Source organism: Bradysia coprophila, unplaced genomic scaffold, assembly GCF_014529535.1.
Source record: "Bradysia coprophila strain Holo2 unplaced genomic scaffold, BU_Bcop_v1 contig_373, whole genome shotgun sequence".
In the NCBI taxonomy this organism is placed as follows: Eukaryota; Metazoa; Arthropoda; class Insecta; order Diptera; family Sciaridae; genus Bradysia; species Bradysia coprophila.
In genome coordinates this window covers 106,529-134,031 of record NW_023503632.1, presented here as the reverse complement: position 1 = coordinate 134,031, position 27,503 = coordinate 106,529, and the positions used below count along the sequence as shown (strand labels likewise).

Below are 27,503 nucleotides of genomic sequence, written 5' to 3'. Positions count from 1 at the left end.
CAGAGCCGAAATTACAGAATCAATAAGATCGTTTGATAATGGTTCTCAATACATTGCCATCAACTTAGAGTAATTATACCTAGAGAGGAATTTCGTACGATAAAATGTGGTCCCGACATCAGTTTGTGTAAGATTCACATTTCGTACAATTTTACGTAGAGCTTTTCACTAACACATGTAGGCGTGTAGGCGTTGAAAATTTTGATTGTTGTCAGTTTTGTATTTTCCAAAACGCGTAATTTTGAAATTCTTGTTGACAAATCGTTCGCAATAAATACCTATTATTATACATAAAATATGGTGCAAACGTGCTTCATCAGGGGATGCCAAAGTAAAGGAGTCAAGGGAAATGCCTGTTCATTTTTCCGGTAATTTTATCCGCATAATCAAAAAATGCTCGAGTTGTATTAGTTTGTTGATTTGTAGTTTTCCTTCGAATGAGACTGAAGCCCAATATTGGCTGGAGAAAATTTTCCAACTAAATGAGCAAACAACGGAGCCTAGTAAATATGCTAGGGTTTGTGAGAAACACTTCGCAGAACAGGATATTAAAAGGAACGGTTCACGGAATGTTCTGAAGAAAGGGGCCATACCAACAGTTTGTTTGAATTACGTGTATGATGAGAGGTCTGTCTGGCAAATTTAGAATCCCTAAACCAAATTTACCTAAAGAAACATTTTTTTAACTTCTAAAATGGTTCTGGCAGAACCGATGTTGAATATTTAGAAAAAGAAGAGTCTATGGAGTGTGGTGACGACAATAACGGACCAATGGACTACCTGCTGACGTATAAGCTAAGCCAAGATCATATTGAAACGTTTTTCGGCTGTATCCGAAGTAGAGGTGGATTCAACAATAATCCAAATGCATCACAATTCTGCTCTGCTTATAAACAGTTAATGATTCACAATGAAATAAAGTGCCCGTCACAATCCAATTGCCTATCAGAAAACATCAGCATATTAACGATCTTTTCAGCACAATCTAAAATTCTGCATAGTCCACGTGAAGATGGAGATGTAGAGTCATGTATATCAGCCACGTTATCGGAGGACTATAAAGGAATGATTGTCAGTCATGGTCAGTTTGTAGGGCTTTGTAATCTAGTCTTGGAAGTTGTTGTGCTCTGCCGAATCGCTGAAAAGAATCTGCAGACAGTAGAAACAGAAAACCGATTGAGTGAAGCGCAAATGTATCTGCGACTATTGAATAAATGCATTCGCGATGTTCCAACTAAATTGCTTGATAATATGGACGAACATATTAAAGAGTGTGGTCCGCTAGAAAACCACCGGTATTTGTTAATCAAGGCAATAATTGAAGAATATCTGCGAGTGAAATTATTCCACATTGGAAAATTGCGAAGCACCGAGCTTCACAGAAAATTTGTGCGTGCAAGTAACACGAAAGTTACTTTATTTGCTGGCCAATAAAATATAATGTTGTTTCAACATCGTTTTGTTTTATTTCATTAAAACCTTCCCAAGACTATAATCCCATCATATCAAATCTATTACTTCCATCTTTCGATGCAAGCAATTTTCAGACATTTCTTTTCGTTGTGTAATGTGCAATTGCACAACTAATTTGCTGCATAAAACAACACGTGTAAATTTCAATTATTTTCGTTGTGTTTGTTGATATCGGTGGTAACTGTATGTAAAAGGTTCTCAAATTGGTTTAAAAAAAAATAATAATCCTTCTAGTAGGCACATTCAAATTTTTCGCGCTAATTTGCCCACCAATTTAGTAGGGAAAAACACACACTATCAAATATTACGTATTTCATGTCGGGACCACAAATTTTACGTAATTCTGTTCGCAATTTCCTCTCTAGGTATAATTACTCTAAGGCCATCAACAAGTTCTCTGGAAGAAGTTTTTTATTTGATTTCAAAAAAAAGACTAATTTTTTGTAATATTTTCTTTTGAAAAGATCGTTTTTTTTACTGACTGCGCCTTAGTGAGCAGTCTTTTTTTTCGCATTTTATAATAAAAGAAATTTTCTCACTCTAGCTCTAGCTCATCCGTATCAAAACTCTTGATAGAAAAAAAAGTCTTATGTTGTTACCTGAACTCTAACCTTTCGATTGACACCTTTTACTTAATGGCAATCTCAAGGCTGTCAGCTATACTGCAGGAGACTAGGGTGACAACTTGATTTCAAATTTCATATAAACTAGTCGAAGTTTTCGCAAAGTGTAACTAAGTCGCCGACTGTATCTGTTCAGATTTTAATTAAGCTGTCACAGACGGCAAGCATATTAACAGTTTTACCATTCAAACTATTACTTCATTTGATCGATTATTTGAGAGATTGATTTCAGAAATCTTTTACTTCATTTGTTTTGAACATGCTTTTAGCTATGTAAGACCTTATCAGTCAGAGTTTGTCGTTTATTATTGCTATAGTTGTCGGTAACAGATGACAGATAACATGTTAATCTTCTGTTTTTTGGTTTTTTCGAAATCATGAAAAAAGAGGAATAAGATTGAACAAGCGCCCTCCTCAATACAGTAAGACTTCATGCACAAAAGATTCAGTATTCCATTAAGTAGATTCCAATGAACTGTCGAGCTCTCGAGCATAAGCTTCTTACTAATAAATTGTGGACGATGTTATTAACATAAAGATAACAGCACAAAGTTGCAGTCAAGATGACTTCCGTGCCACAATATGTTTTTGTGTGTCCTCTACGACGTCCTACACATTTAACATAATTTATTATAAACGCGTCATTACCCATTCAACTTCAAAATAATAACATAATAGAACAATCACACTCCCAAAATAAACCAACAATAAAAAGAAAAATCCGACCCTATGCAACAATTTCTCAACCGTAACCATATAATACCATCCATCGTCATCATATACTCACTGGTAACACTAGAAAAATAACTCATTTTAATAAAACACTCTCTTGACAACAACAATAACCGAAAAAAAAATAAACCAAAAGCCCATGACAATGGACGATTCTTCCTTTTTGCCATAAAAGAGCTTGTATGCTCTATAGCCGCCTGTGGTTTCGGAAGTCATTAAAATCGTAAAAATTCAAAAAAACAAATGTTAAAATACGACCGATTGTCGGAGAGGAGGAGTGCTAAAATGGTTTTATTATTCCGTTCGTATTGATGTGATTTGACTGGGAACAGAGCTGCACACTTTCTTGTGGAAACAAGTTGGGTCATTTTTTGGTTAAAATGATTCTAATAGTTAGTGGAAGGTACAGAACAAGGAAACATAGAGGTTTGAAATGGAAGAAGCGTAACTGTTTCCATGCGGCAAGTGTTTTGAATCTGGTACTTCCTTTGATACAAGTATTTTCAAAAGATTGACACAACATTCATTTACACGCCAAGGGATAAAACGTTCGAAATTCCAGTTTTTGTGTGAATTCTGCCGAGGACGACGTTGAGGTCAATCAACACACGAAAACGAGACTTTTCACTTTTACTTCATTAGTTTTAACATTTATCGTTCCATATAAGGCTGGACTGCGGTACCCTAAAGTTGTTACTTACTTTGTACTGTTTTTACATTCTCTCGTCAATGGTGATCAAATATTTTACTGCAGAAACGACATAGTATACTACCTAACTCCCCGAAATATCCGAATTCTTTCGTTTCCATTTCTCAGCATCAATTTGTGAATGAAAGACAAATTTTTAAAAAAATCCTCAGACTTATGTTAAGTAGTTTCATTGATTGCTCTCTGACTAGCCTGAATAAATACACAAATAATTTATTTGCACGAGGACGTCCAGAGTCATATTTTGCATTTAAATAAATTACGATGTTTGAGACGACTGTCTCTCAATCGCAAAACATTTCTGATAAAATATTCCTAACTTTATGTCAAGAGCGAACTTCGAAAGGGATGGGGTTGCCTAATACACTTTTGCTCTTCAGGCAAGCGCTAATTCAATAATTAGCGGATTAATTAAATATTATCAAAGCATAAAAGCGGGTTTGTTCAAATATGAAGTCGTTTGCCGTTATAGATTTTATTAACATTCCATGTTTATGCGCTTATCATACGCTTGTGCTTTATTATGTATTTTAAACAGAAACACACACACAAAAACGGGATCGTTATTACGTTATACGTTCGTTGGGTTAGGTAACACAACACAGTAGGGGTATTCACGAAGGCGAAATATACAGAAATATGCTCAGTATATTTCGTACAGAAAAATAATTCAATTTCAACTAACTTATTTCACAAGAAAACAAGAAAACCATGAAAACCACAAGGGGGAAACCAAACTTTTGTGATTAAGATGGTTAATCAGCTAATCAGCAACACGATTTTTGTGAATACGCACGGTTAATCAGTGATTAACCACCATATTTCATGATTAATTGAAATTATTCTAGTTAAGGTTATTTGAGCTGTCAAAGCATCATCCACAGAGCCATAACCATAAAATTATTGTTGACAAATTGTTCGCAAAAGAGTTGAGGTTATGACTCTGTGGATTTTCTAGTTCGTTTTCGGCTTGTCAAAAGTCGTTTTTACCGAACGAAAGGTTTCTTCATAGGTGAAATGAAATGTCAAACTGTAATCGATAGAGCCATAACCTCAACACTATTAACAATGCAATTGTCAAAATAACAAAGAAAAATAAGTTGTGGTTATGGTTCGATGAATAACATCGGTTCGTGTTAGGTTCATTTTGTTCGGGACTTGAAAGAAATTACAGAACAAACCTATCTTAATCTATTGAATTATTTTTCAGTTGACAGCTGTCAAACTTATACGAAATATACTGAGTCTCTGTATGCCTCACATCATGAGTTCCCTTAGTATGTATCTAGCAAGAGAGAGATAACGTAAACATTAAATAAAATTAAGTTTCAAGTGAAATTCTAATACATTTATGATACATAGCCCATGCTAAATGAATTCCAGTTTATATGACGTTACCGTTAAACATCCCTGGTTTGTGTTGTATATAATGTGTTTGTAATAAGCATCAATTCTGATATGGAAAAGACTTGGTATATACATAGGTAAGGTTTATATATATGGGATGGTATGGTATGGCATACAGTATACAGATTTCAGAAGCCATTAATATATCTACCTTTAGCGTGTAGATGAACACAAATTTTCAGATACGATTAACTAATTAGAGTTTAAATATTTTAAGAAAATGTTTTAGAGGAATTAAACGTTCCCATGTAGACATAGTGGTAAAATGGGGGAAAATTAGCTCAACAAACATTTTATGCCAAACATTGAGTGCTATAAATTTAATAAAGGTAAAAGATGTTTTATTAATTACATTGAAAATTTAATTACGGAAGAAATTTTGTGTGATGCTATTTTTCTATCCCAAACAAGAAGTATGTAATTAAGGAACGTAAATATGACGCGTGAGTGATATTAAGTAAAAGGAGAGGATGGTAATAAAAGTAAATTATCTGACATACACGCGCGAACACACAGCAAAAAAAAACCCATCATATCTAGACAATGGTATATTATACCAGATGATGTTCCCGGTGCAATCAATGGTGGAATTAATGTTATTAATGTAGCCCCCTTCTCCGAAAACACTGGCACTTTATATTAATCGGAAGTGTAGAAGTGAATGGGATTTTCGATATCAAAGCATTCATTTGATATATCCTCGTTGGTATCATTTGTTGTTCTGTTCTGAAATAAAGTCGAAAGAACCGACAATCACCCATAATCAAGAGCTGAAAAAGGAAACTAAATAAAATTTCGTACACTTCTTCGATGGAAACTCCCCATTTAGTGCTTACAGAATTTCCGGTCTCGCAATCGGTTTCCATCCTATACATATATCGATGAACTATACTCAACTCATCCAAACAATATTTCGCCTTTGTGTAAACTATAGTAAATAAATGATCCAAAAATGAAATAAATCACTTTACTGGATTGCTTACACACACACACACTCTATCGAGAGAGAGACGGACCGAGATATAGTATAATTTAACATTTTTATTATACACCGAGCGCGCAGATAGTCGAAATTCATTCGAAAACAATTGTGAAGGGTAATTTAGATCAAATCATTACTGCAACTTCCTTCCATACATTTGCCAGGGTTTTAGCGATGATGATTACACAGCAGAATAATAGTAAATGTCACGTTCCACATGAAAATCAAATATGCTAAGATGGTTTGGGATAAAGCCATCAAACTCAACAGTACATTAACGAAATAAATGATAAAAAAAGAAAAGAAAATTGAAGAAAGAACAAAAACAATTTTTTTTTGAAAAGACTAGATTAAATTTTCGGATTATTTTTGTTTCTTCTTCTTTCATTTTTTGCCATAAATATTATAGGAAAAAAAGAAAAGAACTTTGGTTGTTAATATTCGGCTGTCTGTCTAAATTTGTACTGAAAGTATATATGGAAGTCAAACTCATACCGCAACAGTAAACAGCATGGAAACGAAATCTATATATAAATAACCTCCAACCCCATTAAATCACCAAACCATTTTAAAGGCTTTAGAAAATCCGACTTAAGCGAATCAAAAACCCTCCAAATAAAATTGGTTGTTTTCCCATTGATAAGATTTTAAAATATTTAATAAACAGCCGGATGGTCTGTCAAATGATGTGGGGATGGTTACAATACACAAACAGAGAGAACGATTCGAAGCCCATGGAAGGCCTGTGTAGATTTATAATTTATAAAAAACAATATTTTCTGGTATAAGAGAAAAGACCTGGACCGAAAATTAAATTTTAAAGTTATTCCATCCACATCAGATTTCAAAATTATAAGCTTTGAACTTATCATTTTAAGAGAGTTCTCGTTCATTTATTAATGTCTCGACAATAGGAAAGAAAGGATTTTGTTTTTCTTGGATTGAGGAAATGTTATTACTTCAGCTAATTTCATGCAACATTTATGGGGAAACATCAAAACCCAACCAGGATCAAGGATGAAGAAATAGATGCGAAATACTCTTTCTAATTGAATGGTTTACATTTATATTATGCTAACTGAGAGTAATCATTGAGCGATATGTTCGAGGGCAATGTCGAACGTTTAACAAAAGAAAATTCGCTCATTTTGACATTACCTTCGAAGTGAAACAAAAGAAGAAGAAAAATGAACTTCTCTTCAGTTAACACCCTATACCTACCAGCCTAGCCTGTGGAATGAGTCTTGATTAGTAAGTTCAAGCCAATTTAAGACCACAACAGCTCGACTGTCGAAAGTCAAATCATTTTTCGTGTAGTGGTAGTCGAATATGGGGAAGGAGCAGAGTTGAAGTCAGCACAACAGGTACTGAGTTCCTAATGAGTCCCTTTATCCGAATCACTATTTTTTTTAAACCTAATTTTGGGAGCACACAATCGTTGCGAAAAGATGAAAACGATGGAAACAACTTCGTTTCGTTTATGTCAATTTTCGAAAAGTTTAAATTACAAAAATAGTTATTCACTTCGTTCGGGCTACAACTCGCGAAATTGCTCAAAATCTCCCGTCCACAACAGATGCGTATACAACGTTTCATGCTAAATAAATTGAAAAAAGCCACAAACTTGGCTTTAGGTAATTTTCGGGAAATTTTATTAATCTTTGGCAAATGTTTCTGAATAAATTTACCAAAATTGGACCCTGGTGTAAGGGCGGTTAGTATCTAAAGTATGAACATAATAGACCTCGATATTTCGAATTTGAAGCTTTAAATTGTAATAAAAACTGAGTTGTAATTTCCTCTAACCAAAACCCTCTCTAGCAAACAAACTTCGTTTTGATGCTGTCACAATACCACCTTATTCATTTGTTTGTACAATCGTACACTGTTGACTAATTTCTAATTTTACATGTTAAATGTAAAGGCTACGTTGCATTTTTACCACCTTAATAAAAGTAGTAAGGTTGCTCGAGTATTGCTCTAACATATCATCTATGTCAATGTCAAATAGCCAATAGACTCTACACTGTACAGTCTACAGACAATAGGCAAAATGAACCGAGATCACCGAATGATGGTATGGTATGGTCCATTTATAAATACCGCATCTGTTTACACATCACTTTTTATGTGGACCACCTAAGCCACATGCAGATGTGAACATTGAGCAATACTTATTTGCGTATCTGATTTGAACGATTGATGTTGATGTTGCAGCACAAACGAAGTGTTTAGGCCACATACTTTTGCGTAAAATACCTAAAAATGCTTATAATCAACCGTCCAAAACGACAGGATACGCAAAATAGTTTCATGTAAGTGGTTGAACAAGCAAAAAGGATTAACAAAAATCCTCGTTTTCGACCCGCGAAACAAGATTTTTTTTTGCCATTAACCGTAAAGTGCATGTTGCTTGTATTGATGCTCTTTACAAATTGAAGCCATTTGCAACCGTGCGAAACGAAAACGTCTGGTCTTTCTTGTTAAATAAATTTTATTGTGATGCAATAGCTTCTATTACCGATGTTGGCTACCAAACTATAATACCTTCACCGCTAAACAATTACGTCTAGCACGTGCATACTTAAATGAATATCATAATAATATTGACTTCAATTAATTTAAAACGACGACGTCGTTGTCGTCTTTCTATTAGTGAATATGCCATCATAATGGAGCGGGAGAAATCCATCATTCACCCAGAAAACAAAAAGTTTTTCACATATTGGTCGCTTCTAAATCGCATAATTGCTCGACCACCCGCAGGTCGAGCGTGTGTGTGTGTAAGGAAAAACTCTTGAATGTTTAAATGCTAAATTTATTATTGTGACGACACTGTTGTAACTGGTAGGTAAACGCATTTATGCATTGTGCAATGATGAATAGTGTTTTTGTTTATTTGCTTTGTTCTCAATAACGAGAGGGGTGTTGTTGCTGTGTGTATTAGCAAGATTTGTATGGAAAGCCGATTTGCTAATAAACACATTTTCGATCTCCCCTTCAAATCGCAAAATCTGTTTTTCCTAACAAACAGAACATTAGTTCTTTCATTGTCATTTCGGAGCGAATTACGTACACCATCATTCGCCCATATATAGATATGTGGAATACACCATGGTACAGCAAATAATTTTTATTTTTCTATTAAGGTCGTCGATTGGTGCCATAAAACGAGTGGATTTTCGTGTAAACATATTATTACAAGTGATTACGGTGGATTATTGAAGATAATTCGATTTGAATTGAATGATTTATGAATGACTGATTCGTCGTCAATGAGAGTTTATTGTGATTTTCCACTGAACGAACACGAAATTTTCGTGTCTTTGAAATAAAAATTGGGCGTTTTTCCACTCACCTTTCGTTGAATCCACTAAATAGACTGTGCTGAATGTTGTTACTTAAGTTATTCGAACGGGTTGTTAAGGGTATTGGTTCTCCCACTTCGATTGGTGACTCCGTTTTCGGAGGTGTCGTTGGACTACCAGCCGAATTTTGATTGATTCTGTAAAAGAGTTTATTGTTTTGTATTTCTCTTGTTCACAGGTCTGTATCTATGAAGGGTTAAGTCCTGATCTTGTAATTTTTTTTTATTTTCCAAAACAAAAGCATTTTCCGACTCACAAAATTTGACATTTGACTGTAAGCTCTTTTTCAACTAACCTCAATCCCGGAGATGGTGACCCGCCACTACCTGAACAAGATTGCGATATTGATTGTGTCATTTGTGTTGAAGATAGTGGTCGTTCGGCATCTGAATCTGCTGTTGGACTGTGCGGGGCACAGCTCGATCTGTCTTCATCGTTGTCGCCCAGAATATCAGGTGATGACTCTCGGCTTGCGTCCATCTGATAAATTCAAATTTAATGAAATTTTGCAAATCAAGGAATTTGATGGAAGTATTTCCTGCACATGTAATGCATCCCTTCAGGTATCTTACCTTATCATTAATCATTGATGTGTCGTTTCCATTTTCTCGCTTTCTTTGTTCGTCTTTAAGTCTTTCCGCTTTTCGCCACTTTGCTCTTCTGTTTTGAAACCATACCTTAGAGAAGAAGAAGAGGAAAATGATGAATATCAATGGCAAATCACAGATTAGAAATGTTAACACTTCGAAGGAAGCTTTTTCTTTGCATAGTTGGCAAAAATTCCTTGTTTCCAGCATAGTTTATCAACAGTTGCACACTGTGCAATGCACAGGGAGGCGCGGGAAAAGTGAGAAAATATACAGTTCAAATACGTACATCTAGAGAGAAACTTTAAAAAGATCGTTGATTTGTTGACTCCTGGTGCAACAGCAACTGATCCGCGAAACTGCTTTTCGAGACTTCCTGAATTGCTGATTAACCTCGTCGCTTTTATTTGATGTGTCGTACACATATTTGAGCATTTACCTCCAGAAAAACGAAAAACGAGCTCCTCAATACCTTTAATTTGATTTAACGCTCATCAATTTCGATCAAAAATTCATAGATATATTCGTGAAAAATAAGCAAAACTCGCTGTTCTGTCCTGTATTACGTGCTTTCTTGCCAGTATCTACTGATCCCTGAACCAGATTTTCGACAAATTTCTATATTTCTTTCATTTGACGTATTAAACATTAAATTTGAGCAGAAACTTGCGAAGATATACGCTGAAAAACAATCGAAACAAAACAAGACAAAACAACCGACTGTTCCTTGAATCTGACTCCAGACTTGTCTCGCTGTTTTGCAGCTAAGGAGTTACATTTTGGCCAGGATTTTTTGTACACCGTTAGGCTGGCATCCGAAACACAGGTAACTAAAGTAAAGGCTGCCAATTTTATCCAGGATGAGTTTTAAAACATTCCAGCTTTGTCTTCATTTCCCGCTGTTTTCCGGCAGGAAACAGAATATAACTAAGGCTGGTTTGAAACTCATTCTGGAAAAGGTAGGTTCTACGGTGTTTACCTGTTTTTTGAGTAAGCTCGAGAGTAGAGGTGAGCGGGCTACCCGAAGTTGGCCAAAAACCCGGCCCGTCCCGAACCCGACCCGGCCCGAACCCGAACCCGATTCAATTTTAACGGGCTTCAGGCTGTTCGGGTTCCCAAAATTCAATTCAGGTCAGGTTCGGGTCGGGCCGGGTTTTAAATTTTAAATTCGAAACCGACCCGAATTAAAGTTTTCTATGTAAAGTCACAGCGTCGGACACTTATATGTGGATCTAACTTAGGCAATTTCGTTTTCCTTGGAAGAAATTCAAGAAACTGTTTCAAAATGAAATATTTTTTTGCGTTTTCTAAATAATTTTCGATTTTAGCGCGTTTCAGTATCTTTCGGGTCTCAGTATCTGTCAAGTTTCGGGTTATCGGGTCTCAAAAATTTAATTCGGGTCGGGTGCGGGTCGGGCTGGGTTTCAGTATCTGTCAGGTTTCGGGTTCTCGGGTTTTAAAAATCGTTTCGGGTCGGGTCGGGCTTTGAAAAAACCTCGGCCCGCTCACCTCTACTCGAGAGTATTTCATGGAACTAATTCCTTCTGTTCGGGTACTGGCCACGGGCTGGACACTCTGTGAATAGCAGCATTTAAAAAATGAAGAATAGCGTGAATAGTGTCAGGCGCGTGGTACTGGCTCAATTATTTAATAAAAAGAAATCCGAAAGCAAATGAGTACACGCAATACATTTAAATTATATCCCAGACTGCTTTCCAACATCAACTTAAGATGCGGAGAATTTAATTTTCGAATTGAAATTACAAAATCTTTGAAACCGCCCCCACCCCCACACCTGAATGAAAAGCTTTGGCAACGAAAACAATGTAACTTCAATTATTTTATTTAACAAATTCATCAGAATTGGCATAATTGCGCTACAATGCTATATATACATCCATGCACGGAGAGAGATAATGCTGTTCCCTAGAATAATCACTTCTACAATTTAGAAACAATTTGTGGGGTGTTTGCATAAAGTCGTTTTATTATGTCTATGCAGCTTGATACCCCAAAAATTACGAATTACAAAATGATAACCAGCGAGAGAGAGAAGAAGAAGCGCCCCGTTACATATAATATGTTGACTATACACCGAAAATGTTACAGCTGGAGGGGATCTGATGTGGTATATATAATTCATAACATAATATCATTTTCATACATACAATAATTACATCCCAGCTATTTGTTCTTACACAATAGGGTTAGACGAGAGAATATGAATTAATGTTGAAAAAAAAAACGAATTGAGAAGCTAGGGGTGGATTGTTGAAGATTTTTCGAATTGTGTTTTGAAGGGGCCTGGTTGGCAGTCGCTTGTGTATACATTGGTTTTTGGGAAGCACATTTGGTGTATTATACGCCGTGCATGGTTATGTTATTTAGAGGGAATATTATGTGTATACGCTATGTTTAATGGAGAGATAATACAGTAAATTTAAATAAGACATAATTTTCGATTACCTTCGGGCTGTGAAATTATTTATTTATTTACCATGTGAACATTTTTATGTATGGAAATATGTTACGATTTCAGGGCAACCAAAATTATTCCAAATTTGAAAAATGTGGAGGAAAGTCAACCCTTTATACCACAATACCAATTATTATTGTAATGAAATCGACTCAGACGGGAGGTGCCCAATAAATCGAGTCCCAAAACCAAAGAGCACTAAGGTCCATAACACACAAGGCTGTAAACTTTGAGTAGTGGCACACTAAATATAAGTACACATAGCGGCGCGAAATACACCTAAGTCAAAATTTCTTTTGTTATACTGTCAAACTTGACAGGAGAACAAGAGAAACGAGCCATCAGAACAGTCGGAGCGTTTGCTGCGACTGAGCCCCGTACAAACCCGTATATCTATTGCGTACGTGACCCTAGTGCGTCTGTCACCCTACTTTGACCGTAAGCCTATTGCGCCGGTTAATGTAGTTAAAGTAAAATTATTATGTAATATGTACATCTTACAAATTGCGCATAGCGCAATTACGAAGCCCCGTACGACGTTCCTTTCAAATGAAACAAAAATTTCAAATCACCCTAAAATTTTATTTTTTTGAAGGGCCGAGGACCCAAATTTAAAATTTTTTTCAACTACATTCTATTCGGCCTTTGATTACCTTCCAAATGAAACAAAAATTACGAAAAACGGATGAAATTTGCTCGAGTTATATGTAAAATACACATAGGGCCCTAGTATCGGCCTCAGTCCGAGGACCCAAATTTAATTTTTTTTCAACTACATTCTATTCGGCTTTTGATTACCTCCCAAATGAAACAAAAATTACGAAAAACGGATGAAATTTGCTCGAGTTATATGTAAAATACACATAGGGCCCTAGTAGTGGCCTAAGTCCAAGGACCCAAATTTAATTTATTATTTTTTTTCAACAACATTCTATTCGGCCTTTGATTACCTTCCAAATGAAACAAAAATTACGAAAAACGGATGAAATATACTCGAGTTATATGTGAAATACACGCAGGGCCCTAGTAGCGGCCTTAGGCCAAGGACCCAAATTTAATTTTTTTTCAACAACATTCTATTCGGCATTCGATTACCTTCCGAATCAAACAAAAATTACGAAAAACGAATGAAATTTACTCGAGTTCTATGTAAAATACACATAGGGCCCTAGTAGCATTTCACTTCTAAGGCCCTAACTCACGGTCCACTCAACCGATTTTAAAAAACTTTTTTTTCATGGATTGGTATTGACAATACCTATCATTTGCCGTGTCATTTCCATTTCCATCGTTTATTTTGCCATAAATATCACCAAAAGACCTTAAATCACTTAGGTGGCCCTAACTCACGAAGGGCCGACCCGAATATGCCCATCTTCGAACTTAGCCTCACTATTTCGACTATCTTTCAGGGAAAAAAAAATTTTTGAAATCGGATTTGATTTACTCAAGATATCGACGTGACAGACGGACAGACGGACAGACGGACAGACGGACAGACAAAATTTTTATTGCAGATTCGTCATCTATGAACATAGGCAAACAGTTTGCCCTTACCGTCTGCTTCGAATTCCATCAATTACACACGGCATCGTAATCCTATAAGCCCCTTTGTACTTCGTACGGGGCTAAAAATTGAATTAGGTCTTCTTTGCGTCGCTATATGTGGCTAGTATTCACAACGATATACAATTTTGACTTTTGTGACTTTCTCTACATTGCAAAGGTGTGTTTGTACGTATCTAATAAATTGACGATCTGCGTGACCTCCCCAAAGTTTACACTTTTGAAAGTGCCGATAATCGAATTTTGGTTGTTTCAAATCGGTACCTACAGCTACGTGCAATAGACCTAATTCAAAATTTTCTTTTGTTATACTAATAAAGATGACAGAAGAACAAAACAAAAATTTAAATTAGGTCTCCTTCACGTCGCTATGTGTAGCCAGAGTAAGAGGTGTTGGGACTAACGGGACTCTCACTTTTATTTTGTTGTAGTGAAAGGCAGTAAAAATCGACAGTATGATACAAAAGATATTGTTAGACATTCACTAAAATTTATGTCGACCTCGAAATTCATTACTTTTTACCAAAATCCGTTTAGTAGTTCCTAAGATATAAGAGATAAGCCCCTAGGATAAAGTAAACCATTTTTCATGAAAAATTTGAAGCCTTAAAAAAGAGTTTTAATTCGACTTAGCCCGTTGACTAAAGTCTTGGTTTTTAGGCTGAGAGTTTATTGGGATGGGGTAGTCATTTTAGTAACCGTTAGTAACTACAAACAGTCTAAACAAATGAATGACTCACTTTGTGTAACGACAAACCGTCGCGTCAGGTCGTTGTTTCTGATCTACAGAAAAAAATCAGTAAAATTCTTGCAACACCCTACGGCAACGTATTTATACTCATAGCTTTATTCCATATTGTTTTCAATTGTTCATTAATTGTATTTGCACTACACTTAGACACCCTGATGGAGAAGCAGTTGAAGAGGAATAAAAAAACAGCAAAAACAAAGGCCCTTTAATTTTCCATTTTATTTTTATTTAATAATTAAGGCAAGCACCAAACACAACATCAAGCACAACGTGATTGACAAAAGAATTTTGTTTAATAAACATTTCGCTTTGACATTGTTTTTTGATAAAGGATAGAGAATGAAAAATGCTTCAACTAGAAAAAATACTAAACTCACTAATGGCACTCAATGGAAACAATCACATTATGGATTACATTTAAGAACATTTGGACCGTGTGTACACGCTCTGGAATAAATTCGAAGGAAAAAGAATTAATTGCTCTATTATTCAGTGTTAAATTAGCGTTCGCTTCAAATGAATATTGTTGACACATTTGAACTTCAATTTATAAACAGCAATCACTCAACCCAAATTAAAGATTAATTGTATTTTTGCTAGTGAATTTGTTGTATGAAACGTCTCAGTCTCAGGATAACACATACAAGTTTCGTTGTTCGAATCAACATCAGTTAGAGCATCAAGCCAAGTTATTTTTAATCGATGAAAAGCATGATTCTAAGACAAAACATTGTTCTACGGTATGCCGCCAAAATGAACCGATTTTTTAAGAGTAAAATCGCGAATTCTTAGAACAATTTGCATGGAGGATAAAATCAATGTATCCGGATTTTTGAAGAGGACCCATGAAATCCTTGCTTCATTATGAGTTCAACTCTAACCTCTCTCGGAATTGTCCGGATGGCATGGCCCACGGATTGTTAGAAGAATTCGCGATTTCATCTTAATAAATTTGTCTAAACTCTGAAACGTACAGCCGCCCATTAAAAATTACGTCAGAAAACAGGCAAATACTGCGAGTTTTTTTTAGCATATAAAAGTTGTCGCGACTCAACGGAAAGTGCTCCAAAACAGTGACAGGTGATTGGGGCCAAGTTTCCGGAACAGTTTTTTGCCTTGTTTACTGTTGGCGATAAAGTCAGAAAAATTTGTTATTTTCCTACTCTTCCTGTTTTCCCGCACCTCCCAGATATCAAAACTGTCTTGGTATAAGAGATGGGCTTCTATAATCTTCAAGTCGGTGTACTGTTGCACAGTGACAACTCTCACTTTATCTTCATTCGAATTATAATGTTTGGAAGTTCTAGTAAAATGAAAATGACGTGTCAGTTGTCAAAGCGAGGTCGTTCCCGAGATTAACAGCTACTAAAAAATAAGTTTTAAAATTGAAAATAAAAATCAAAAATCTTCTGCAAATCACCTCACCATATAAGTACTGAATTTCTGCTGGATTATGAACAAAGATAAATAAATCATTAAGCAACTTTCCCAATTAACCTTTCTCATTCCCTGTCTGTTTCGAAACTCAACCGAGTACTCAACACTCTAACCAACCGGAGAGCCGATGTAATGTGCAAAAGGGGCATAAACATTTGCCATCTTAAATGTATTACAATACATAAAGGTCAGATTATCCAAGTTCTTCGAAGCATGATGACGATGTTAATCAGATTATGTGATGGTTTTCGCCGTACCAAAGTTCACATATTGAAGCACCAAGCCGCATCAAACATGTTATTCGAGCGTCGACACTTTTACATTGGATAATTTGATTTTATGGTCGAAAATTTGGTAAAGAAAATAAGCTTTGCTAAACAAGTTAACGAAAGAAAATATTTAATCACATTGGGATAAAGGATAGGAAAAATAAATATGGAGAGAAAAAAATCGAATTATTATTAGTAGAGATGGGTGGTGAATGAGTGGCGAATGTTGCAAGAGTGTTTAAATATGGGGAATATAATATTGGGTTAGATGAGGAAGCCATTCGATTCATAATATTCAGTATCACGTTATTGGAATTCAATTATCGGTAAGATATATCTAATATATTCCACACAATTGTATCGAACGAACTCTCTGCACAAAGAAATATGTTTTTGGGTGGTGCAGTTCTTAAAGCATATTGGTACCGTTCGTTGTATGTAGAACTCTTAGTTTCATCCGATCTTATTAAAGAAAATGTAAACCATTAGATTGTTCAAACACTACAAAAGAAACTTTCTGTAATTATATTATTGGGCTAGTAATAACAACTAAGGTACCTTTAGGACCCTAAGCCCCAGATTTTTTTACAGTGCGTCAGTGCCAAAATTTGTTTGATACACTGAGCCGTCCCGTTTCAGTACTCTATTTAGAGTACCACTCACTCAGAAGAGCGTGAAGAATTTTCGCTGGCCGAACAAACACGACTTCAACCGTAGAGATCGGTTTTCATATAAATATAGGTATCTTCCATCGTACGGTAAAAACGAATTTTGACAGACCGAAAAATCCGACCGTCATCCACAGAAGCAAACATAACCGCAACTTAAACAAATTAGTTCGTTAAAACTTCAAAGTGAGGTTGTGTTGGCTTCTCTGTGGACGACGATTGACATTTTGAACGACCTTGGAAGAGACCTATTGATGAAGTTATGTCTCTATTTATGGATGGACAATTCGTATGGCCATGGATAGAACCTATTGAGTTTTGGCGTGTGTTGCAATCTGACAAATTGAATTTAGGGTTCCGTTAGTTTTAGTAGATTTGCATAGATCAAGTCCGAGTAACTGTAGACCCGAACACTGACAGCTACACTGTTCAATTTTTGTGTTTTGTCCGGATCAACAAAAGCGTTAACTTTTTGTAAGTGTTCATTTTACAAGAAAACTGTGAAACCCATTCAAACGTTTGTTTCTATTTTCAAGCCTGAGTAAAGAGCCTGCTTATTTTCACTGCATATATTTTGAGGTTAAGATCTCTCGGTCCCTATTTTCAATTATGTGAGTTGAATCTATCTGAAGATTTTTCAGTAAAAAATGACGTAATTTTTCGTTCAAAAATCCGACAAAACGGAGAGAGTAAAATCTGAGGGAAACTTCAACCCTTTCGTGATTCTTTTTTTTGTTGTGTAAGGATAGGTAGGAGTATAAGATAGATTATAAAGAAAAGTCTGATACCCCTCACGCAATGTCGCCGGCACTGCCACAAAGTCAGAAAATATTTCAAAAATACCAAAACCATCTTCATTTGTTAGACTGTCGATGTTATTGTGTTTAGTATTAATAGAAAGGTACATTCAGTAGCTTTCAAACGAACCCGATCTTGCTATACTTCGCCTTCCCTGGGGACTTTTATAACCGTTCAAATTAAGTGGTTTAACATCCGAAAATTTATGCTTTAAGTCAGTTGCAGTGACAAACATCGTCAAGTTTAATGCGCCTCACAAAAATTTATGAAATAAAAATCTAGGTTTTCATTGGTTAAAATTTAGAAAACTGGCCTTGATATACGTAGAGAATTTACCGACGAACACATGATTATAACATTTAATTACCAGACACTTTCGAAGCTTTCGAATAACACAAAGGGTAAAACATACGGACGGATATTTTTCGTTATTCTTTATTTGATTCCCGATTCCCGACAAAATTCATTCATATTAGTTACATACAGCACATAATTTGAAGCAAACAGATGTGCTAAGCCACTCTTGCTCAAATATGCCACCTAATCGCTAACATGTATAATGAAACATAATAAATATTTGCTAATTTTTAACCCTCTTCAGAACTCGCATAAAAAAGGGATGCCTTAAGTTATTGTAATTGTTATTTTGTTTGTTACATAAGTAGTTGGTATATTTACAATCGACTGTCGAAGGGTGAAAACAAGTAGCTCTATTTATAATGCACACGGTGGTGGTGTAGTGTTCATTCATTGTTGTGTTGTGGTAAATGGGGATCAAGTGAAATTTTGGCAGCTATTTGAATTGATTTTAAAACATTTTTGGTTTCACGGATCAATGGTTAGTGTATCGTTGGTTTTTGTGCGGTAATGTTTATTCGAAAAATGTAATCGATTTAAGAATCAATATTTGCAATTATGAATGAAGAGTATTCCAGTTGGAAAATGTGGAAATTTATGAGAAAAATAATCGGAGACCCTCGGTTCCCAATTTGAATTTAAAATTAACATCAGCGATACACTTCATTGCTTACTTCTTTGTTCAATGCAATGAATGTGATACTTTTGCTGGAACCTGCAAATTGCATCAACAAAAATCATTAAATGCATCCCAGACATCTATTGAAGAGAGTCATAGGAATTATAAATTTGTTCGAAGAGAAACGTGGAAGTAATGTTGACGTTGACATTTTATGAAATTCTAGGTTCTATTCCTTAGAAGTTATTAATCTGTTAGAAACGCCAAGAGTCTCGCCATTAAATCTGTTCTTTCTTTTCTTCAAAATCTGCCAAAAATTCTATTACTTCATTCGTTTTAACATGTTTTTCTCTATATAGATTCGCGTTTATCGGATGATATGCGAGGCTGTTTCAATTAATTATTTTTTTATTGCTTCGTTCATTTCATTTATTTTTATAAAAAAGAAATCTTTAACAAATGATTCGCGTAGCTCCAGTATGTATACAATTCTAAGAAGCTACATTGTCGAATCACTTTGAATTTGAACATTAATAAAGTTGCTATGCTAATGGAATTTACTTGGCGCCGTGACGCAAGTCAACCCTACAAAACTTTAAACAATTTGTTTAGGGATTAAGGAACTTTTTAACTTTTCCATCTTGACTTCAATGACTCTCATAGTAAATTACTAATATGTGCGTCAATACGAGCCCGTCAAAATTGATATTTGAGTCATTTTGAAATAATGAATTTTACAAACCTTGCTTGTGGTCAATTTCTATCTCGAGATTGGCCCAAGAGATTTTGATTAAATTTTGGGAGTAGTTCGGGGTCGTGATTTTAACACTTTTGACCAAAAAATTTTTGGGTCTACAGGATTTCGTTTGGGAGCTAAATCTATCGAAAATTTGTATGGAAGCCCCATATAGTTACATTTAAAATTAGTGTTTTGTATGTATCTCGATTTGTCTAAACAGCCTCGATGAAGCGGGTAACAGTGGCAGAGTCGTTTTGTCGTTGCGTCATATTGCGACAAAGTGGTTCAACGATTATAATAAGAGATTTTCTCTGATTAAATTCCTGTGATCAATCAATTAAAAGCCTCAACCCAACATGATTTTAATTAGACTTTCTTGTTTCAGGCCAGGTTTGACCTGTTGCGAGCATTAATTATGAAAATATTTATTATTTCTTGTGTTCAATCAATTCAAATCGAATTCTTGAAAATTAACATTCAAAAATGTTGCGCTAAAAAAATCCAAATTTTACGACAGATCCACTTTGTCGCATTTTCTCATGTCGCATATTTCTGTCTCTGCCACTGTTACCCGCTTCATCGAGGCTGTTTAGATTTGTCGGGTTGTTGTGAAGTTACAGTTTCGTTTGACATATTAGGTAACGCAAAGAAGTGGAACGGTGAAGTATTTGCAAAAAAAATGTCGGGCAGTTGGAAAAGTGTTTCAATTTTATGGCTTTGAGTCATTCTTGAAACTGTGGCAGCTAGGCTATTGGTTTCTTCGATCAAAATCTCAGAATTTTGAGAGTTAAATGTTTCGGTCCGCTAAAAATGTCGGGCAGTTAGAAAAAATTTTCAATTTTAGACAAACGACTTCAAATCAACACTAAATTACAAAAGCGATGATGATATCATACAAAAACCTCTTAGAAGAGTGAGATTGACACAGGAATTTCAGGAATATCTTGCTGCGTAATATCACACGAAATCATAGCACAAAACAAGTTCTAGTTTCGTCGTACACAAGTTTTTGTATGTAAATTCCCATAGACGAATCATGCTACGATACCTTGCAGCTTCAGGGTTAAATGAGACATTTCAGTGGGGTTTCTACCCTTTGACAAAGATCTACTACTTCGTTTGATGTAACATAACTTTTGCTATTAGGTACTAGAGCCAAAGTCGCCAGAGTCGATATCAGATGACTAGCTGTTTCTGCAAGTGGCAAACAGGCTAGTATAACAGGTAACAGGAGGTAGCCAGAATTTCTGCTTTTAACAATGACTTTTCACTCCGCCACAATTCTAAACAAAATGTGCAAACATTTTTGAACGAACCATCTGCATCGAGTGCTTATTTAAATCAGCTTCCTCAAACCGCCCTTCCATTTATTTATTGATGAACAGAACAGTTAGGTCTATAATCTATTTTTAATGTTTTTTTTTTCTGAAGAATTAATATTCACAATCGTCTAAAATAAAACCAAAATATTAAATTCATTTAAGTCCTTGAGAGCCATTTCGCTCACCAAGCAACAACGAGCAGAAACAGAAAGAAAGAACGAACGAACGAAAAAGAAAACCTTTTTATTTTATTAAATTTAAAATCGTAAAAGAAAATTTACCGCATTGCCAGAAAAAATTATTTACTTTTTGATTTGAAAGGTAAAAAGGTTGAGTTGAGATGGTATAAAAATTTAATATTAGCCCCTACTTGTCGTTTTTTGCAATTTGGTGTCGGATTACAAAGTGGGTAGCCATTTACTCTCAATTTAGGTTACATATATCTCACCCATCTCAAAAAATGTACACCCGGTACAACCGTCGTATACATGAAATACCAGACAATTTATATACAAAATACAGAAGGGATGATCGGAGTGTATAACTTGTGTATATCTGTACAGCACAGTATAAAACTCATACGTTTTTGCGCAGGAGAATTTCTTGTGTTTTCGACGTTCAGGGGGTTTGTTTGGAGTTTTCTTTTCTTTTATTCTTGATGGTTACATTCTATTTCCAATAAAATGCCGAATATATATAACGAATGTAAACTAAACACGCGTTTCCAACATATGAAACCGAATATAAAAAAAATCCAAAAAAAATAATAATAAAAAAATGTTTGAGAATTCGATATGTTGCTGCAAATTGTGTGTACATAACAATTTTGTATTAGGACGGTTAAGACATGATAAAAGTAAAGTGAAAGAATAAAATTTTAAGATAATTTAATTTCGCCATACAGGAAAATTATAAATGACACGTGACCTGAAATTGTGTAGAGTAATATGGAAACCGAAAAAAATGAACAGAGAATTGAATTGAGCATACAAGGTATCAAGTGTCAAATTGTACGAAATAAAATTTCTTTGAATTAGTGTTAGACGTCCGTCGATTTGAAAATATAATTGGAACAAGTCGGATAATACAAAATTCACTTATTTAATTGGATTCACACTCTCGATTTATATAATGGCATAGTTTTGGCTTATTTACTTACAGTTAAAACACACAAACTGTATCTACTTCTACATAAATGAGTACTTTAAGCTCTTTACACATAGATATAGTTTAGTATTTTAGGCATCATTGGGTTAAATACTAATATATTGTGAAGGAGTGAGCTTACTTTGAAAACTGGTGAAACTGGTGAGTACCATTTTATCCGGTACGTCAGCGCTAAACTTTTACACTCTTAGACCGAAACAAAAACCCTTCTCCGCTTGATACGCTCTCTGCTCATCCCAATATTGACTTTTCATCATAAATCTTAGTTCAATGAAAAGACGTTCGACCACCGTCTTGATCTGAGAGAGAATCAGGTACGTCTTTCAACGTTTTCCATTAATATGCAGCTCAAAAATGCCATTTCTCATCAGGTCATGGCGACAGTGGCAGGGCTTACTTTAGAGAATTTTAATTCTGAAAATTCCGAAAATTCTGAAAAAATTCCGAAAAAGTTCCGAAAAATTATTTCAGAATTTTAGGAATTTTCAGAATTAAAATTCTCTAAAGTAAGCCCTGGACAGTGGTACTCGATACAGAGCTCTATCGAACACTATGCCGCTTTTCTTACGAAAAAGTCTAGCGAATCATAGTTTAAATGTAATTTCAAATCATCACCAAACTTCCTCCATTGTTGCCAGTCATATGGTATAGCTACCACAAATCGAACAAATCACAGCAATTCAACAAATGTAAATACATTGCACTTCGTATCTATAGAAGAATCAAAACGCAAGTCGCATTATGTATGTTTGGACTGATGAAGGTTTGCTGTGCATCTTCACAATTTAAGACCCATCATAGGGAAATGACAGGACAATTCCCGAAAATGTATGGAAAATTTTATCACAAAAATTCACCGAAAAATTCAAAGAAACTCACACATGAGTCTTTCCATTGGATTCGTGCATCGTCTCTTTAGGTCCCCAAGGCATATTTGAACACTATTGGAACTTTTTATATGTACCTAGATAGGACTTCGACCATAGAAGCCAAAACCACTTTCAAAAAAATTCTTCGAAGCTTGTGTGGCTGGTGAAAGGTGAGAGCAAAAACCGAAAAATTTCAATTTTCTTACAAAAATTTCTCCAGTTACACGAGCCGTACAGGGGCGTGTGGGGTGTCATTAGAAAGGTAATCACATTTACTATTGAGCCGAATAGATACTTGATGGTTTTAAAATTCATCCACACTGAAATATGTGCAGTTGAAGTTTTCAACCGAAGACTTACACTGTTCTTACAGAAATTGCTCGAGGCACACAAAACGTACATGGTCGCGTGGGGTATCATTTGAAAAGTAATTGTATGTGCTTTTGGGTCAAATAGGGTTATATGTGGTTTGGATGCATTTGCGATGAAATAGAAGTTGAAATGTTTAAGTGCCCATATTTCATAGCATATGTATCCAAACCCCATAAGTATTATTTGGCCTAAAAGCACATAAAATTACCTTTCAAATGATACCCTACACGACCATGAACGTTTTGTGTACCTTGAGAAATTTCTGTAAGAACAGTGTAAGTCTTCGGTTGAAAACTTCAACTGCACATATTTCTAATGACACCCCACACGACCCTGTACGGCTCGTGTAATAGGAGAAATTTTTGTAAGAAAATTGCAATTTTTCGGGTTTTGCTCACCTTTCACCAGCCACACAAGCTTCGAAGAATTTTTTTGAAAGTGGTTTTGGCTTCTAGGATCGAAAACATTTCTAGGTATAGATAAAAAATTCCAATAGAAAATGCGTCCGATTTCTGTAGGCTGTTTTTCAAAAGAATCCCCCACTATCACATAATTTATTACGGATTTCGTTGTTTGCCATTAAAAGGTGGAATGAAATTACGTTTCCAATTTTGTATTCAATTATAAAACACCTTTCTGTGTAAGGAGCTCTGGCTAATGCGTCATAACAGAGTGTAAGTTAAAACTAATGATTTTGCATCAATCTGTTGTAGAAATGTTGATCAAAGGAAGTAGTAGACTCATAAATTATACTTGCAAACTGTATTAGTATATTAAGGACCTGCATCTAAATATATATTAGATTTCAGTAAAACTTTTCACTATGGTGGAAAGGTCTGCAAGTTATGTTGTTGAGCATACAATATAAAGCTTTAAGCTTTAAACTGAATCATGTACAAGTGCTTGAATAGTTTGAACCGGGCGAACATCTCTCATTCGTTTATGATTCACCATATTATTTACTTTGTCAGAGTGTGATTGAGACAAATATGAAATATTTATTTAGAGAACGTCGTCGTATACTTATACTTATGTCGAGTAATGATATAAAAATATAAGAAACATATATGCTCCGTCGCAGAATTGCCTCGGGCATGTCACGTTCTTAGTCTTATTTGTGTTGTTTTGAATTTATGTGTGTAATAATATGAATGTAATTCAAAAAATAAGGATAAAAAAACAACAACAACAGCAACAAACGAATTACATGTACGCGACGAGTACACATCATACACACTTCTCAACGGATGCCAAGAGACACGAAACAACTGCAAAACATTGTTTCGTTAGCATCAATTATGGTATGATATTCGAGTTATAACTTCTTTACGAGACGATCTTAAGAAATTCATGAAAGGCAACGAGTAAATTCAACATCATACGCTTAACTCGGGAAATCGCTTCATTACAACACAGCGTACTGTTTATTTCAAAATAGTTAGAGGCTCTTAGTAGAGCTCAGAACTTGAATAATTTAGATACGCTTTTGATGTTTGGTTTATTTTCCTACGGAAAAATTAATGAAACAATGACTCGGGTATGAAACGTGCGGGTGGGGGTGTAGAGGCATTCATTTTACTGTTTTCGGAATTAAATTCTGTAAGAGGATTCCACTTTCACTGGACAAGGCAGATAATGTTGGGTTTTGTAGTTTTGTTTGACTAATAGTTATTTACGTATCGATTGAGTAGGCCGAAAGAGTTACGTATTAAGTTTTGTATGCTTGCTAAGAGGACCGAAAGTAAAGAAATGTCAATGCTTTCGCTTTCGCCCCGCCAATTGACAGCTTTACTTTCGGTCCTCTTAGCAAGCATACAATAGTCATTTGTGTACCTGTTTTGGACGATTGATTTTAGGCAATTTCGCGGATTGTAGGCCGAACGAAGTGAGGCTTACAAGCGAAAGTGCCTTAAATCAACCGTCCCAAACAGGTGCACATGTGAGTTTTCATGCAGAGTGCCGGAAACCCGAGAAAATTCGAAAAATTGCCCTCATTTTCGGCCCCGAAGCATGAAAATGATATTTGATGTAATCTGGCTAGAGCTGATATTGAAGGCAGTAGCGTCAACACGTTACTACTGTAATTGCTTGTAACTTTAGTAAATACATTTTCTTGCAGGCTAAGGTTGAGCTTTTTTCTTCTTTATCACCTAAAAAGGCTTCAGAAGTAGTTTTTTACGTTTCAAGTGGAAAATGATTTTGTTTGGCGATTATGCGGTGTTGCTAGCCAAGCTGATGGCAAGGGTTGCATGCGAACTCGTCGAAAAACACTTTCTCTGAGTTTCGAATAAAACTTTTCATTCCAGGGGTTGCGAAAGTTAATTTTCCTTCATTTCATTTCATTTCATTTCATTTATTTCATCTTAAAAAAATTATGTTTACATGACCTGCGTAACTCTAGTTTGCACTAACAATTCAAAAGAGCTACTCCTTCGCGGGACGAAAGTAAAGTAGCAATTTTCGCACCCCGTGGCGTAAAATTTTCAAAAGTTACGAGCTATTTTTACGTTGCTGTCGCTATACCCACTTTGAGCCTGTTCATAGAAACGTTCGGACTTTTCGACCTCCTTTGACTTTTTCGAACTGTCCCAAGGTCGTACGTATTCCACGAATAAGCCATCATTTATTAACACTGCTACATTTACACACAATGAAGAAAAGCCGATTGGAACAACGGGTGAAACAATGACTATTTTTACATACCTGAACTCTTGCTTCAGTTAAGTTAATTTTCATTGCTAGGTCCTCTCGAGTGAACACATCTGGGTAGTGCGTTTGCGCAAAAGCAGTTTCAAGTTCTTCAAGTTGTTGTAACGTAAACGTCGTGCGATTGCGTCTCTGTTTCCGCCGTACAAATGTTTCATCGTGAATGGCGGGATGATAAGTGTAGCTGGTGTCTGGAAATTTGAAGATTTTATTTAAATTTTCGTTTTACTTGCAGGTCAAGTTAACCTGTCACACATGTTCATCTGTTATCGATAACGACGACAAAAATAATGACAAGCTCTGAGTAATATGGTCATTTATAAAGTAAAATACATGTAAAAAAATTGAAGTACAAGATTTGAAATCAACAGATTAAAAATACTTTGATCGATGGAAAGACCCGATAATAATATTGGTCAAATGCTTGCCGCCTGTAACAGGTTAAGTTATTCAAATCAATAATTTCCTCACTGAATTGCGAAAGTTAATTCTTCTTCAAAATTCAGCTTAGAGCAAGGGTCATCTGTTACCAACAACGCTGACAAAAATGATATATCGACTTTGCCCAATTTGCTCTGATCAACGCACTTCAAGCATGAGCGGTACTCCAAATAGGGTACTGAAACTGCACAGTGTGTCATACAACTGTGAAACACTGTAAAAAACAGTTTCATACAAAATAGTACTCTATTTGGCAGCTGTCGACTATGATCACTTTTACTTGAAGTGCGTTAAACTCACAAGTCCATAGAACAATGGAATGATTAGGACCACGATGTGGACACTTCTTTAAACCTTTAAGGTTGATTTATGTGGAAAAGCTGTTTGAATGGTTGTGGTATAGCTTGAGCTTTCCAGTTGGTTGAGTTTTGTCTTTTCTAGTTGGTTAATTTCAGTTCAATTGATTAAATTTTGTCCGTTATTATTGACTGGCTGATCGCGGTTTTGTTACCATGCGTTAATTGGGTTAAAATGATCAGTGTTGCGATCACAACTCACTTCAGGTTATGTTCTTCATTGAACATATAGAAGTAAAAATAGGAATTGTTGGTTTATTGTCCGTTGTAGAGAAGTGCGTTGCTCTGATATAAAAAAATTAATGTTAAAACAAATGAAGTACAAGATTTTACTTCAAATGAAAACATGTAGTTCAAGTGAACTAAGAGAGACTCTCAACGTAAATGTAATATTTTCATGGTGAAACTGGTCTCGTTTTACAAAATGATAAACCACGCTTTTGCGTTTGTTTTTCTTAGACATCACAAAAGGCATGGCTCTTAGCAGACCCTGTAATTTACATTCACATGATATACAGAGCGTGTAATGAGTATACACTTAATTTTGCAATGAATGCCGATTCAATAAAATGATTTTCCGATAAATTTATTTGCATCGATTGCATTCTCTTCGGTTCACATTGTTTTCCGTCCAATTCTCCGAATTTGCAGTCATTTCGATGAGAATTGAACATTAATTTGTTTCATGATTGTGTGTGCGCTGTATCGA

General features: G+C 35.4%; 1 protein-coding gene and 1 long non-coding RNA gene across 3 annotated transcripts in view; one reads left to right on the top strand and one right to left on the bottom strand.

Annotated features, from left to right (window-relative positions):
• The window catches only part of LOC119081894 (homeobox protein ceh-37), a 59,651-nt gene that overhangs the window by 7,218 nt on the left and 24,930 nt on the right, over window positions 1–27,503 (bottom strand). For both annotated transcript variants that reach the window (XM_037191121.1, XM_037191122.1), the window contains exons 3-6: window positions 25,995–26,188; window positions 9,867–9,971; window positions 9,590–9,774; window positions 9,285–9,431 (exon numbers count right to left, since the gene is read on the bottom strand). In XM_037191121.1, the coding sequence (XP_037047016.1) occupies window positions 9,285–9,431; window positions 9,590–9,774; window positions 9,867–9,971; window positions 25,995–26,188 (631 nt within the window). The remainder of the gene's footprint in view (window positions 1–9,284; window positions 9,432–9,589; window positions 9,775–9,866; window positions 9,972–25,994; window positions 26,189–27,503) is intronic.
• LOC119081895 lies at window positions 64–26,218 on the top strand. Its single transcript, XR_005088548.1, has 3 exons — window positions 64–185; window positions 25,479–25,492; window positions 26,203–26,218. It is a non-coding gene; the product is annotated as an uncharacterized LOC119081895 (long non-coding RNA).